The 11,639-nt window shown below is 46.5% G+C and overlaps 1 protein-coding gene across 1 annotated transcript; it reads left to right on the forward strand.

The window, feature by feature from the left end:
* Nucleotides 1–2,005, forward strand: LOC117731265 (transcription factor MafB-like). Its single transcript, XM_034533493.1, has one exon. The coding sequence runs from the start codon at nt 423–425 to the stop codon at nt 1,386–1,388; it is 966 nt and encodes a 321-aa protein (XP_034389384.1). The 5' UTR covers nt 1–422; the 3' UTR covers nt 1,389–2,005.
* Nucleotides 2,006–11,639: the final 9,634 nt, after the last annotated feature.

Below are 11,639 nucleotides of genomic sequence, written 5' to 3' on the forward strand. Positions count from 1 at the left end.
AGGTGTAGCCTGGAAGGCGTGACATCATGCCAATGCAGCTTTATGAAGAAAGTGCGCTTCTCCCGAGCAGGCAGAAGAGGTGCGTCCAGTCCGCTGGCGTCATCCGTGGACTTCTAGCGTGAGGCGACTGAAGCCAACACACACACACACACACACACATACACGCGCACACACACACAAAAAAAAGGCTGCGCGGTGCAGAATCCCCAGATCGTTCTCCACAGAGTTTCACAAGGTGGGAGAGGCTTTTACGCACGCGTGTTTCTTCTTTTTTTTGTTCCAATCCTTCTGAACTGAAATCAAAGTTTGGGATTACTGCCGGTTTTTTCGAAAGTACACGCGGCATTCTGCTGACTGTATGAAATATCTGTGGACATTCGGAGCTCTGTGAAGAGACCAGCTTTTTTTTTTTGCCATTCAACATGAGCGAGTCACAGTTGGGACTGCAGAAAAACCCCATGGATTTCGTCAGCGACTTCGACTTGATGAAGTTCGGCGTCAAGAAGGAGGCGATGCAGGGGATCGACCGCTCCTTCGTCGGGCCGTGCAGCCAGCTCCAGAGACCGGACTCCGTTTCCTCCACGCCCGGCAGCACACCTTGTAACTCGGTGCCCTCTTCGCCAAACCTCAATCCGAGCGAGCAGAGAAATAACCCCGGCGGCGACCAGTTCTGGATACCCAACAACGGGGGTTACCCTCAGCAGATGTACCCTCAAGCTTTTGGGCTGACACCCGAGGACGCAATGGAGGCCCTCATCGGCGCCACGGCGCAGCAGGGACACCCATCTGTGCCCCACGGACACCAGCCGCCCCATTTCCAAGCCGAATACGAAGGCTACGGCCACCTCAACGAGCCGGTCCAGCACTACGCGGGACTCCCGGGTCACCCCGACATGCAAGGCATCCACAGCAGTCACTGCCAAGACCCTTACATCAAAGACGACATGGGCTGCGCGTCTCCCGACTCGCAGGACGACGAGCAGGTCCTCGGTGCGCACCACCAGCACAGCCGCCACGACCGGCTGTCCAGCGCCGACAGCAACTTCTCCGACGACCAGCTGGTGTCGATGTCCGTCCGGGAGCTGAACCGGCTCCTCAGAGGCCTCGGCAAGGACGAAGTCATGCGTCTCAAGCAGAAGCGCCGAACCCTGAAAAACCGAGGTTACGCGCAGTCCTGCCGTTACAAGCGCGTCCAGCAGAAGCACGTTTTGGAGCACGAAAAGACCAGCCTGGTGTCCCAGGTCGAGCAGCTGAAACACGAACTAAACAGGCTGATGCGGGAGAGGGATGCATACAAACTTAAGTGCGAGAAACTGTCCGGTGCAAACTGTTACCACGAAGCCGGGTCCACCAGCGACAACCCTTCCTCACCCGAGTATTTAATGTGACTTTGGTAATGCTCCTGCAGAAGTGCTACTTTGACACGGGGAGGCATTGTGTTGACAGCCTTAACCAACAAGCCCGTGGATCCGCCAAGTTGTAGTTAATGTTGGATGAAAGGATATCGCTCAAATCATTGTAATAGATATACAACTAGGCAACAAGTTATGACACGAAATTACAATAAAGCATGCATGCAGGACATGCATGAAATGTTTTTTTTTGTTTTTGTTTTGTTTTTATACAGGTCGTATCTGTATTTTGTCTGAAAGGACATACTTGAAATCAGAGAACATTTCCTTTTTATTAATATGCAACTTTAATCCTTCTGCATTAGTTACTCCTCAATCTTCATTTTAGTGATTTTTTTGCTTTGCTTAGTTTTTTTTGTAGCTCAAATTATATTTTGTGTCCATGCTTCCTTTTAAAAATCGACAACATACAAAGAAGAATTATGTTCAAACGGCATTTCTATTATTTTTTATGAAGCTGATTCTGCTGGACAGATGTTTTCCTTTTATTTGCCTTTTTCTTTTGAAGATAATATATGATTATGCAAATTGTTTTTCATCCACTATGTTTTTAATTTGCTATGGATCAATAAAACTATTGTGACTTTTTAAAATTGTGTCTCATCGGCTAATAGAATCACTTTCTCACGACAACAAAAAACGTCCACACAGGGAAATATTTCGGCTCCCTCAAATGCACAATCTTCTTTCAAGATTCCATCACACCGTAGTTGTTGGTATTGTAATTTGTTATTCTTATGAGAGCTATTACAACAACAAAAAAAGAAGTAAATTCACACTCGCAATATACAAATGGAAACAAATACTTTAGAATTGCTAAATCCACAAAAGGAAACACACACTACATCACATTATAGTCTAGATAGGTTGAGACTAATTTGTGCGCAGTGTAGACGCTAAGACCACACGCACAGTGCCTCTACTATAACTTACCTTATACTATGATATTATTAAATATACATTAAACAAAATTATCCTATTATTATTATCATTATTATAAGACCAGGAGCACAGTATCAGTGTTGTGTATCTGTTGGTTCTGGTGATGAATGAAAGGACGAGTGGCTTTCCCTCCTTCCGTGACCTTTGCCCTTCATGGAGTGCTGCTTCCTGTGGGACCCCCGGCACAGGGGCCTGACTGGCAGGGGCTGTGGGGCACAGATAAAATGGAGTGGAAATCAGGCTTCCCTTCTGCTCTCTTCCTCAGACAAACAGATCACCTCTGCATTCATTAACAGAGGAAGAGAGGAACAACAACCTCGGCGCACACACTGCGCCGCGCTCCCTCCGGAGGAATTTTTCCCCTTTTTCTTCTTTTTTTGCCCCCCCTCCCCGTTACACTTTTGAAAATACTCTGGCAAAAATGTTCCTGACAACAGATCATTCCCAGTTCAGGACTACAATAATATTTGGATGACCGTAATAGTACCAAGGCCATTGCGATAATGTGTGATAAGTGGCCACATTGTAAATTGAGTTTATAACCTCTGTCACGGCCTGTGTGAAGACAGACAGAAATGTAGGGAGTTTTCCACCCTGAGAGGAGACTTTCTCTTGGTGAGAATTTGTCTGGGCAGGTGGCTCTGTTAACGGCACACCGCCCTTTAACCTGGAAAGCAGGTTCTCTTTCCTCGTGTGACCCCCCCCCCACTCCCCACTCGACAGTGTTGACCTCACCCCTCTGTTTAGAGACAGCGGCTCTAAAAAAAAATCACACCACAGGTGCAAAAAAAACACTTTCCTTTCTGAAAACAGGCCTAATCCCTGAAGGTCGGGCCCGCTGCACCGGGAGTACGTCGTGACGTACACGAGTGCGTTTGTGAACACACGAGGATGCAGCTGAAAAGAACCAGATGGTTAGGGCGATGAATAATGCTCCTCTATATTTTAATGTCATTGGGAAGGGCTCGTTAATCAGTGGCTCTTATATATGGCGTGAGACTTTGTTTACGGGCACAGTTTAGTTTTCCTCTGTTTCAAAAAGTGTACTCGTAAATATACCTATTACCAGTAAAACCTACTCACACGACTGCTGGGCAGAGAGTACAACTCCCCGTCAATAGATACGGAAGAAGTTTGTTATCAAAGTAGTTCAGGTACATTGTGTTGTTCCTTTATTTCTTTCGTCTTATATATAAACGTGCATATCTTGATGTATTTTCTAAATGACTTTTTTTCTATAAAGTGTTAAACCGCTGAGTGCTTAAAATAAATTAAAACCTTCCACACATCTGCAGCATTTGTAAGGGTAAGGGTGTATTTGCACATGCAAATTGGAAGAAGAAAAAAAACTGGGCGCACGGTATGCATGTTTGTGTATACTTGCATATGTTTAACGTTGCCTGCACTGATGCATTTTTAGTAGGTGTGGTTTTCGTTCTTTTAAAAAAAAAAAAAATCACTTCTTTGTTCCGTGTGGTACGTTTTTTGCGCACTTCCATACATCACATGAGCATATCTGAGCAACGGGCGGAATAATACAGTGGAAGTGTTTGGCGAGGAGAGCGGTTTGTGGTGCTGTGTGACAGTGTGCAGGGTGCCATTGTAGAAACGATTAGCCAGCTCTTTTCCCTCGCATGTGATAGGCTGGTAGGGCCCTGATGTGGGAGCCTCACACTACCCCTCCTCCTCCCCCCCCCCCCCCCCCCCCCCCCCCCCCTCCCCCCTAGCCCCGGTTCCCTCCCCTCCCCGCCACCAACACCCCGAGCCCACAGCGCCTGAGGCTGGCTACTGAGTCAGCAGGAGGGAAAGGTGTCTGCACGGCTGTGGCATCAGAACAAGAGAGAAAGCAAAATAGCTGGAGAAGGATAAAGAGCAGTGGAAACGATTTAGAATAGACACGCTTGCATTTTTAATTTTATTTTTGAAACAGATGGAGAGAAGGAACGATTGCGCGAAGTCAAAATAAAATAAAAAGAAGAGGAGAAAAAAAAAAGAGAGCCAGAATGCGATGATGAAGCGGGGATAAAGAGGAAGCATCATCACCTCCTACATTATTTCAAAATCTCTTCTGCAAAGGCCTTTTTTATTACATCGTGACTAAGATGTCCACTCTCGATGGAACCACGGCGCACTTTGACACGTCGAGTGACGCCCAGTCGATGGCCGGCGTTCAGTGAAAGCACTTCAACGTGTCCCATCAGAATTCGGTGCCCACCTCTTGGCCGGGTGCACAGGGTTTTTTTTTTTTTTTTTTTGCCGAGGCCCGGCTGCATCTCAGACAGCGGACACAGACAGAGGAATGCTGCAGAGACTCACCATTGTGTGGGGAGAGGCAGAGGAATGCAGGCTGCCAGGCGACGTGCGCTGTCACCAATGAACACAGCCAGAGGCCTCGAGCCCACGAGGGCCGACCGGCCCCACAGTCCAACATATCTCGCCCCCGTCCATCTGTGATATCATACCTATAGCGCCTGTCGACGGTGTTTCTATACACTGAGTATCTCGCTGCGACCGTCACACAAAAAAACACACACACACACATCAAGAGATTAGATACAAAATGGCCCATCGAATAAGAATCAGTTGATCAGCTGAGTAAATATTCCTTTTAAACAAACCCCGGTTGATTAAACTGTGAATCTTGCATTCACATTAATGATTGGCACTAATCTCCTGTGGCTGAATGTCAACTGACCAGACATTTGACCCCCAATAGCAAGCCGTTTCCAGCCTGAGCCGGTTCTTCCACCCGATGTTTTGCAACAGTTAAAGACCGTCTGTGGAGATTCGGCTTCACGTGAAGCGCAAGAGCGAGAGATTGGGGATGGAGGACAGGATGGACGAGGGGCTTCCTCTTTCACTTCCTATATGAGGGTCCAGTCAAGTGACTCTTTGTGAGAGTGGTTGGTTTGTGTGTCGCAGGAAAACGCAGCTTCGACGGCTGCGGTTTCCGCTCAGGATGTCCAGTCGTTTCTGCGCACGGTTGTGACACTGTGAATCATGCAGCGATCACACACGCACAGGGACACGTCTCCATGGACGTGGCACACACACACACACACTGCAGACATGCCTATGCAAATACAGACGATCATGTGTGTATGCGTTTTCTTGCTCTCTCACACAGAAAGCCTCTTTTTTTCTTTTTTTTTCGCTGTTGCCACATCGCGAAAGATTCCATGGTAATTACTATTGTAAGCTACTACTGGTAATGACTTAGATTATCACATGATGGGCCGTGCAGCCTCCAACGGAGTGGATTAATGTGTAGCCTCAGAACTACAATAAAGATTATCTCGCTATCTTATTGGCTGTAATAAGGAATCTCGCTTCCTGGGGACGTTGTGTTTCACATGTTTGTGCATGATCTCCTGTGGATCTGATAGGAAGGTTCCTTGATAAAGTGCTTGTCACGTTTCAGTAGACATCCCTGACAGAAGTGTGACAAAGTCCTGTCACATCACAGACCCTGGACTTGAGTTACAAAGGGTGAACTACTGTATGTAATGATTATACAGGTTCCTCCCAGCGTGACAGAAGCGTTATAAAACAGCCCGACCCTGTTCACACAGGATGGAAAACAGAGGTGTTTTACTAGCATGCGACGTGGACTGTGCATTGGGAGATCATTTTAGATATAACCCAATGACCACACCCTCAACACCGTGACTTTCTTCCATACGATGGACACGCGGCGTATTCTATTTTTTTTTCTCCGTGAGTGACACTGCAGTTTGCAGGATAAATAAGAGGCCAAAGAGTGAACGAGGGGTCATTAGGAGAGAGCAGAAAAGTAGAGAAAAAAAAAAAAAAAGAAGAGAAGGAATCTCCTTTCCTTTCATTCCCTGCTAGGATTTCCTGTTCTGTTTTATGGGGGTCATGCAGCTGGCAGGCGCCCTCCTGTTTCTGTCCATAATGATGACAGGCGTCCATTAGTGCACAGTAGAAACACGAGCCACAGAGGTTAACCCCCCCCCCCCCCCTGACAGCCTCTTCCCTTTCCACAGCCCCTGGCCCCCAGTATACAGCCTACCTATCTATAGGGCAGATAATTGTGGCTTTCAGTTGCTGTTGGCAAAACTTTGCTGATTATGGGTCAGCTCCCGCTCAGACAACAGCATGTGCAGCCCGGCGAGTTTATCGCAACGTGGAGAGGAAGATCCGGCCCTCCGGGAGCATATTATGTCTCTGGTATATAACAAACTCGCATCCAGGAAGAGTAATGGTGGGACTGGTTTTTGAGAGGAGCGCTGCAGATGAAATAATACATAGTTCTTGCTACCGTTAAGAGAACAAAAGAGAGAAGAGAGCATGTTGTTGTTTTTTAGTGGGGTTTGTTGTAAGAGATCTTGGAAATGAATGATGGCACTGCGAGTTCGGATGAATGGTGGCCGAGGAAGACTATTATCTTGTTCAGGTTCAGTTAGAAAATCCAAAAGAAATGAGATTTCTCCCGTTATACTGTGAGAGCGACTCATAAAGAGTGGGGGTCGCAGTTGAACCAATGATGGGGTTTGAAGAGTACCTAAACCCCTTCTTCTTGGTTTCTGCGGGCGTCACTGATATGAGAATATGGCAGCGGTGTCATACGTTCTGGTAAAGTCTAACAGGCCTCCTTGGAATTGGGTGTTACTCTCCCACTAGTGTGTCATGTTAATGTCTCCCTTATGTCATAACTCTCCCCTCATGTGTCTCACTATGCTGAACTTAAAACCGTATAATTTGTCCTTTCGGACGATTTTAGCGCAGTTGATCCGTTTTTTTTTTTGCCGTCCTCTACGCAGCTGGAGGATTTGGCCGGGGCAGTGTTCACATGCCCATTCTTTTGGTTTTTTTGTCCATCTTTGTCACCATGGGCGATGTTAAGCCTCCGCTACAACAACCGAGTGACAACCATCTGTGTGCTGCAGTCGGGGAGAGAAGCTTGTGATTCGCCAAGACACGGCTTATAAGGACTCTATTTAAGGGGATGCAGGCCCTTAAACTGCAGTGAACCCATGTACTTGTTTGCTCTTTTTTGTGGTCAAGATACAGGAAGTACTTTGTTCTGGGATTCAACAGCAGAATGAAAAAAAGAAACTTGAACTTCTCAAAAAAATTAAATCAAAGGTTACAAGTAAAAAAACAACCTTTAGGATCGACCAATGTCATTTGACAATACTGTCCCGTGATTTAATTGTCTCATGGATACATGCTAATTGTGAACTTTGACAACCTGCATTATCTATTTTTTTGGGCCACTTAGGGGGAGCAGAAACAAACTGTAAACACCAACATGTTATCACCGCTTAAAGGATCAGTTCGACCTTCCGTCGCAGACTGAAAACTCATCTGTTCAGACTGCACCTTTGCCCTGAAGTGATAAAATGAGTATCTTTCTCTTGTTGTCTCTAGATGTAGCGTCCACTCTTTGTGGTCGAACCCAGTAAGTCGCTGTGGATAGAAGCGTCAGCTAAATGAATGTAACGGTGTGTTTTTTAGAAGCTACAGCCGTGCTAGCTAGCTAGCTAGCTCTGCCCAAACTTAACAAAACCCACCCTCCAGCCCTCCAAAAGCTCCCGACTTAGCGCCGCGTATCTTGTTTAATTCCCGGGGTTCAGACTCCACGATGTCGTCCCCATTACAGCCCGCCGCACTGCTAGCAAGGTTTAGGAACGACAATGGGCTTTGGGTCGTGCAGCGTGTTATAGCGACAAGCTACGCTGAGATGGTGGACAATTCTCTGTTTATTTCTTTCTCATAGTGATGTGAATGATCTCTTGACACAACCAGATGAATGCCTACATTTATACTCTGCGGCTGTGTATTCTGTGCCAGGCTTTTACGTTGCTGCATCTCATCGAGCGTAGCGTATCATTTTTCTAGCTACATTTTTCAGGAAGTGCGCTTTCTGTGAGCTCTCCGAAAAGCAACTCTGCGACCCCGTGGAAGCTTTTCTGCAGACGTATGAAGTGGGCGTCTGAGTCTACAGCAATGCTAGCGGCTCTGAGAGGCCGGAGGCCTACTGAGCACCGCTAAGGCTCAGTTCTGGGGTGCTTTTAGCTAAACGCTACAGTCGGCATGCTAACACGCTCGCAATGACAATGTTAACGTGTTGATCCTGAGCACAAATTAAAATGTCCACCTGATGACGCCAGAGAATCACCCGAGTTATAATTTATCCCGAGGGAAACAAAATAACATGGCAATCCATCCCATAAATGGTGGCAATAGAGGGAAAGTCAGGGGATCCCCCAAAGTCACTGAAGAGTATCTGTGCAAAATGTCGTTCCACCCAATGAGAAATATTTCAGTTTTGACCAAAGATATGGCCTTACAGAGAGAACTATTGATTAAAGCTGCGTGACGTGCTGGATTGAATGATATTGTGTATTGTATCCTTATTACCTCCACAAAGGAGGTTGTGTATTTGGGGTTTTATTTGTTTGTCTGTTCGTCAGCAGAATTATGGAGAAAACTACACGTCCAGATTTTCGGTATTGGTTGAGTGTACCACGGGCCAACGAAGGACCCATTACATTTGGAAATAATTGGTACGACTGCCCTTTTAAAATAAAAAAAAACATTTTAAAAGCAGCAGACCAGTTTTGTAGAAGAGAAAGCGAGTTGTGTGAAGCAACACACTGCCCACACGTGGTCAAGCAGCGGCCTGCAGCACTAACATGTCCGGGCTGAACAACAACAACACAAGTGGGTGGCCTCCCGAGTTGTAACCCATCCAACTCTGACCTCCGCCTGCACGTCAGGTGTTGAGAAACGTTCGACTGTCCAAATGTTGTGGGAACCCGTCATCTGTTGGCCTCCCGCACGTTGTGCACTGCACTCCGGAGCGCAAGCGAAAGCTCAAAAGCCCAAAATCAGACAAATGAGTTTTTAAACAACACCGCGACAAAACTATCAGACTGACAACACCCGAGCCCAGAGGAGAAAAGGAAGAAGAAGAAGGGAAAAAAAGCGATATTGAAATGCGTGTCTCTGCCGTTTGGAGCGAGTATGTCAGCTTCGAGTCTCTTTTGCACAGGCGAGGTCAAAAGGTCACCATAAGTCTGTGAGTGACAGCAGTAATGGAGAGCGGAGCTATATTTAAATCCCGAGGAGAGGAACAGCCTTGACTCATGTGTGGACCTTGTGCATCCTCTTTCCGCACAATATAAAAGAAAAGAATCTGCTCATCTTGTTAGGTTTCCGAGTATCTATATGACTCCCTGATTGCGAAATCTATTAGTCTCTCTATTCACTCATCTATTGGTTTAAAATAAAAGAATGTGTATTTTTTGTCAATGCGCTCATATCCCCTCTTGAGTAAGAAAGTCGGTTGTGTTTTATTGGAAAGAATTAGGTATCACTGCCTGGTTCGAAAAGATTTCATTGATCCGTCCGATAAAGTGAACCCTCTCTTTAAAGATTATTTCCCAATGTCCTGCTCAGGGAGTTCAGCTGCTTTGTTGTCTGAATAGATCTGGAGTCTAACTGTGTTGATTCGTCTGTGGCAGCTGAGGTGTTTAGTAAAGGCCGCTGTGGTTGATTGGTGGAAGGAGTGGAAAGCAGGAGCATCGGGCTTTCCCACAGAACCAGCGGAGAAGACTTTGAAATAGGAGCAGCCTTTCTCAGAAGCTTTATCAAGCCCTGATCACCTGATAAATCTGTCAGAAGCCGCAGCCCCGTCCACAGAAACCTGTTATTCATATATGCTAGTAAAGCAGATCTTTTGAAGGACTAATCCTTTAATCCTGATTCATTGTTTCATCAGCAGAAGAAACACTTGTGTTTGCTGCGAAGACTTAAACTTGTTATCGAGAGCACTGCTTCCCAAATCTGTTTAAAGTGTCACAGGAATGTTGGAGATTAATGGGGAAAGTGTGGCACATGGATCGTACACTATCCCCTCAGCCTTTGTGTTTTTAGACCGGCTCTCTCCCCCCCCCGCCCCCCCCGGGGGCTACTTTGACATGCACATGCATACCTATCTGTGCTGCCATCTCTTTACAGTATATCTGTGTCAGCAGAGGGCTGAGGCAGGAGCATGAGAAATGGAGGCGAGCTCGGTCCTCAGTCCCACGGATAGGGGCTGTGCACTCAGCTGTAAACAGCGTCTGTGTGTGTGTGTTTGTTTGTGTGTGTTTGTGTGCGTGTGTGTGTCTGTCTCATGAGTCTTTATTTCCATCTGTTTTCATCACCTCTGGAAAGGTGGCATGACGAGTCTTCCCACAGGAGCGGCGAGAGCGTCGCCGTCCCGCACCTTCCTCCTCTCCTCACCTTACTTGATGACATGGGCCTTATCGCTGCATCTGCCGGCCCAGTTAGCCCTTCCCCTTTGTTTGAGGATTATGGGATGCTACTGCACCCATTGTGAGCTACGCAGCGCTAAGTTGGTAGCTTTCCGACACAGACGAGGCACACAGATATCTTCCTCTGGCCGTAGTCGGAGTCGAACAATTATTTCAGATAATCTTATGCGTGATTGAATAATATCTGTGGTTGCTGTGATGAACTCTCTCTGACTGCTAAAATATGTAAATATCTTCTTCTTTCTTTTTTTTTGTACTCCACATTGCATTTAATCATCATGCTGTTTGGCCTCGAGCTGCGTGTAGGGGGGGGGGGGTTGGGGGGCATTGTTTAGACCCACAAGTCAGGAAGCTGTGAAGCCACGCACCTGATATGATTGACAAAAATACGAGTCCTGCGTAATATTTCACGGCAATAAGAGGTCAGAGCGTGATACATTTCATTCAGGTTTGACTTGGGGAAATGTTTCGCAAAAAAAAAAAAAAAAAGTACTGACAGCATCAAAGAGGGGATGCCTTCGCTCCACAGCGAGCCACCATTACAAAGAGAGGTTGACCTTGCCTTTGGCCTCTTGGCTGTCTGACAAAGCAATCCCCATGCTCTAGTGCAGTACGGCTGTCCTCTAAATGAAAGTAGCTGAGAGGCGAAGGGCAAAGAGGCCTATGGAATATCAATGTGCGATGCTCTCAATTAAGATTAAAGCTTCAAATGGAATCCTATGGAGCCGCTTCCCTAAGAAATGCTTGACATTTTACCCTTGCTGACTCTGGCTAAAAAAAAAAGAAAAAAAAAAAAGAGTCCTGCGCCACCAGTACCACCACCGCTACCACCCCGGCTGCTAACTAGCTGCCCCTCCTCTGCAATCCACTGGATTCATTCTGTAGATATTGACTTAGGCTACAGTCACACTTCTAAGAAATAAGTGAAATGGATCATCTTACTGCCAGTGGATGATAAGAATACTGAAATATGAAAAAGCATCTGGATCAGCAAAAT

This window comes from Cyclopterus lumpus, chromosome 5 (genome assembly GCF_009769545.1).
Source record: "Cyclopterus lumpus isolate fCycLum1 chromosome 5, fCycLum1.pri, whole genome shotgun sequence".
Classification (NCBI taxonomy): Eukaryota; Metazoa; Chordata; class Actinopteri; order Perciformes; family Cyclopteridae; genus Cyclopterus; species Cyclopterus lumpus.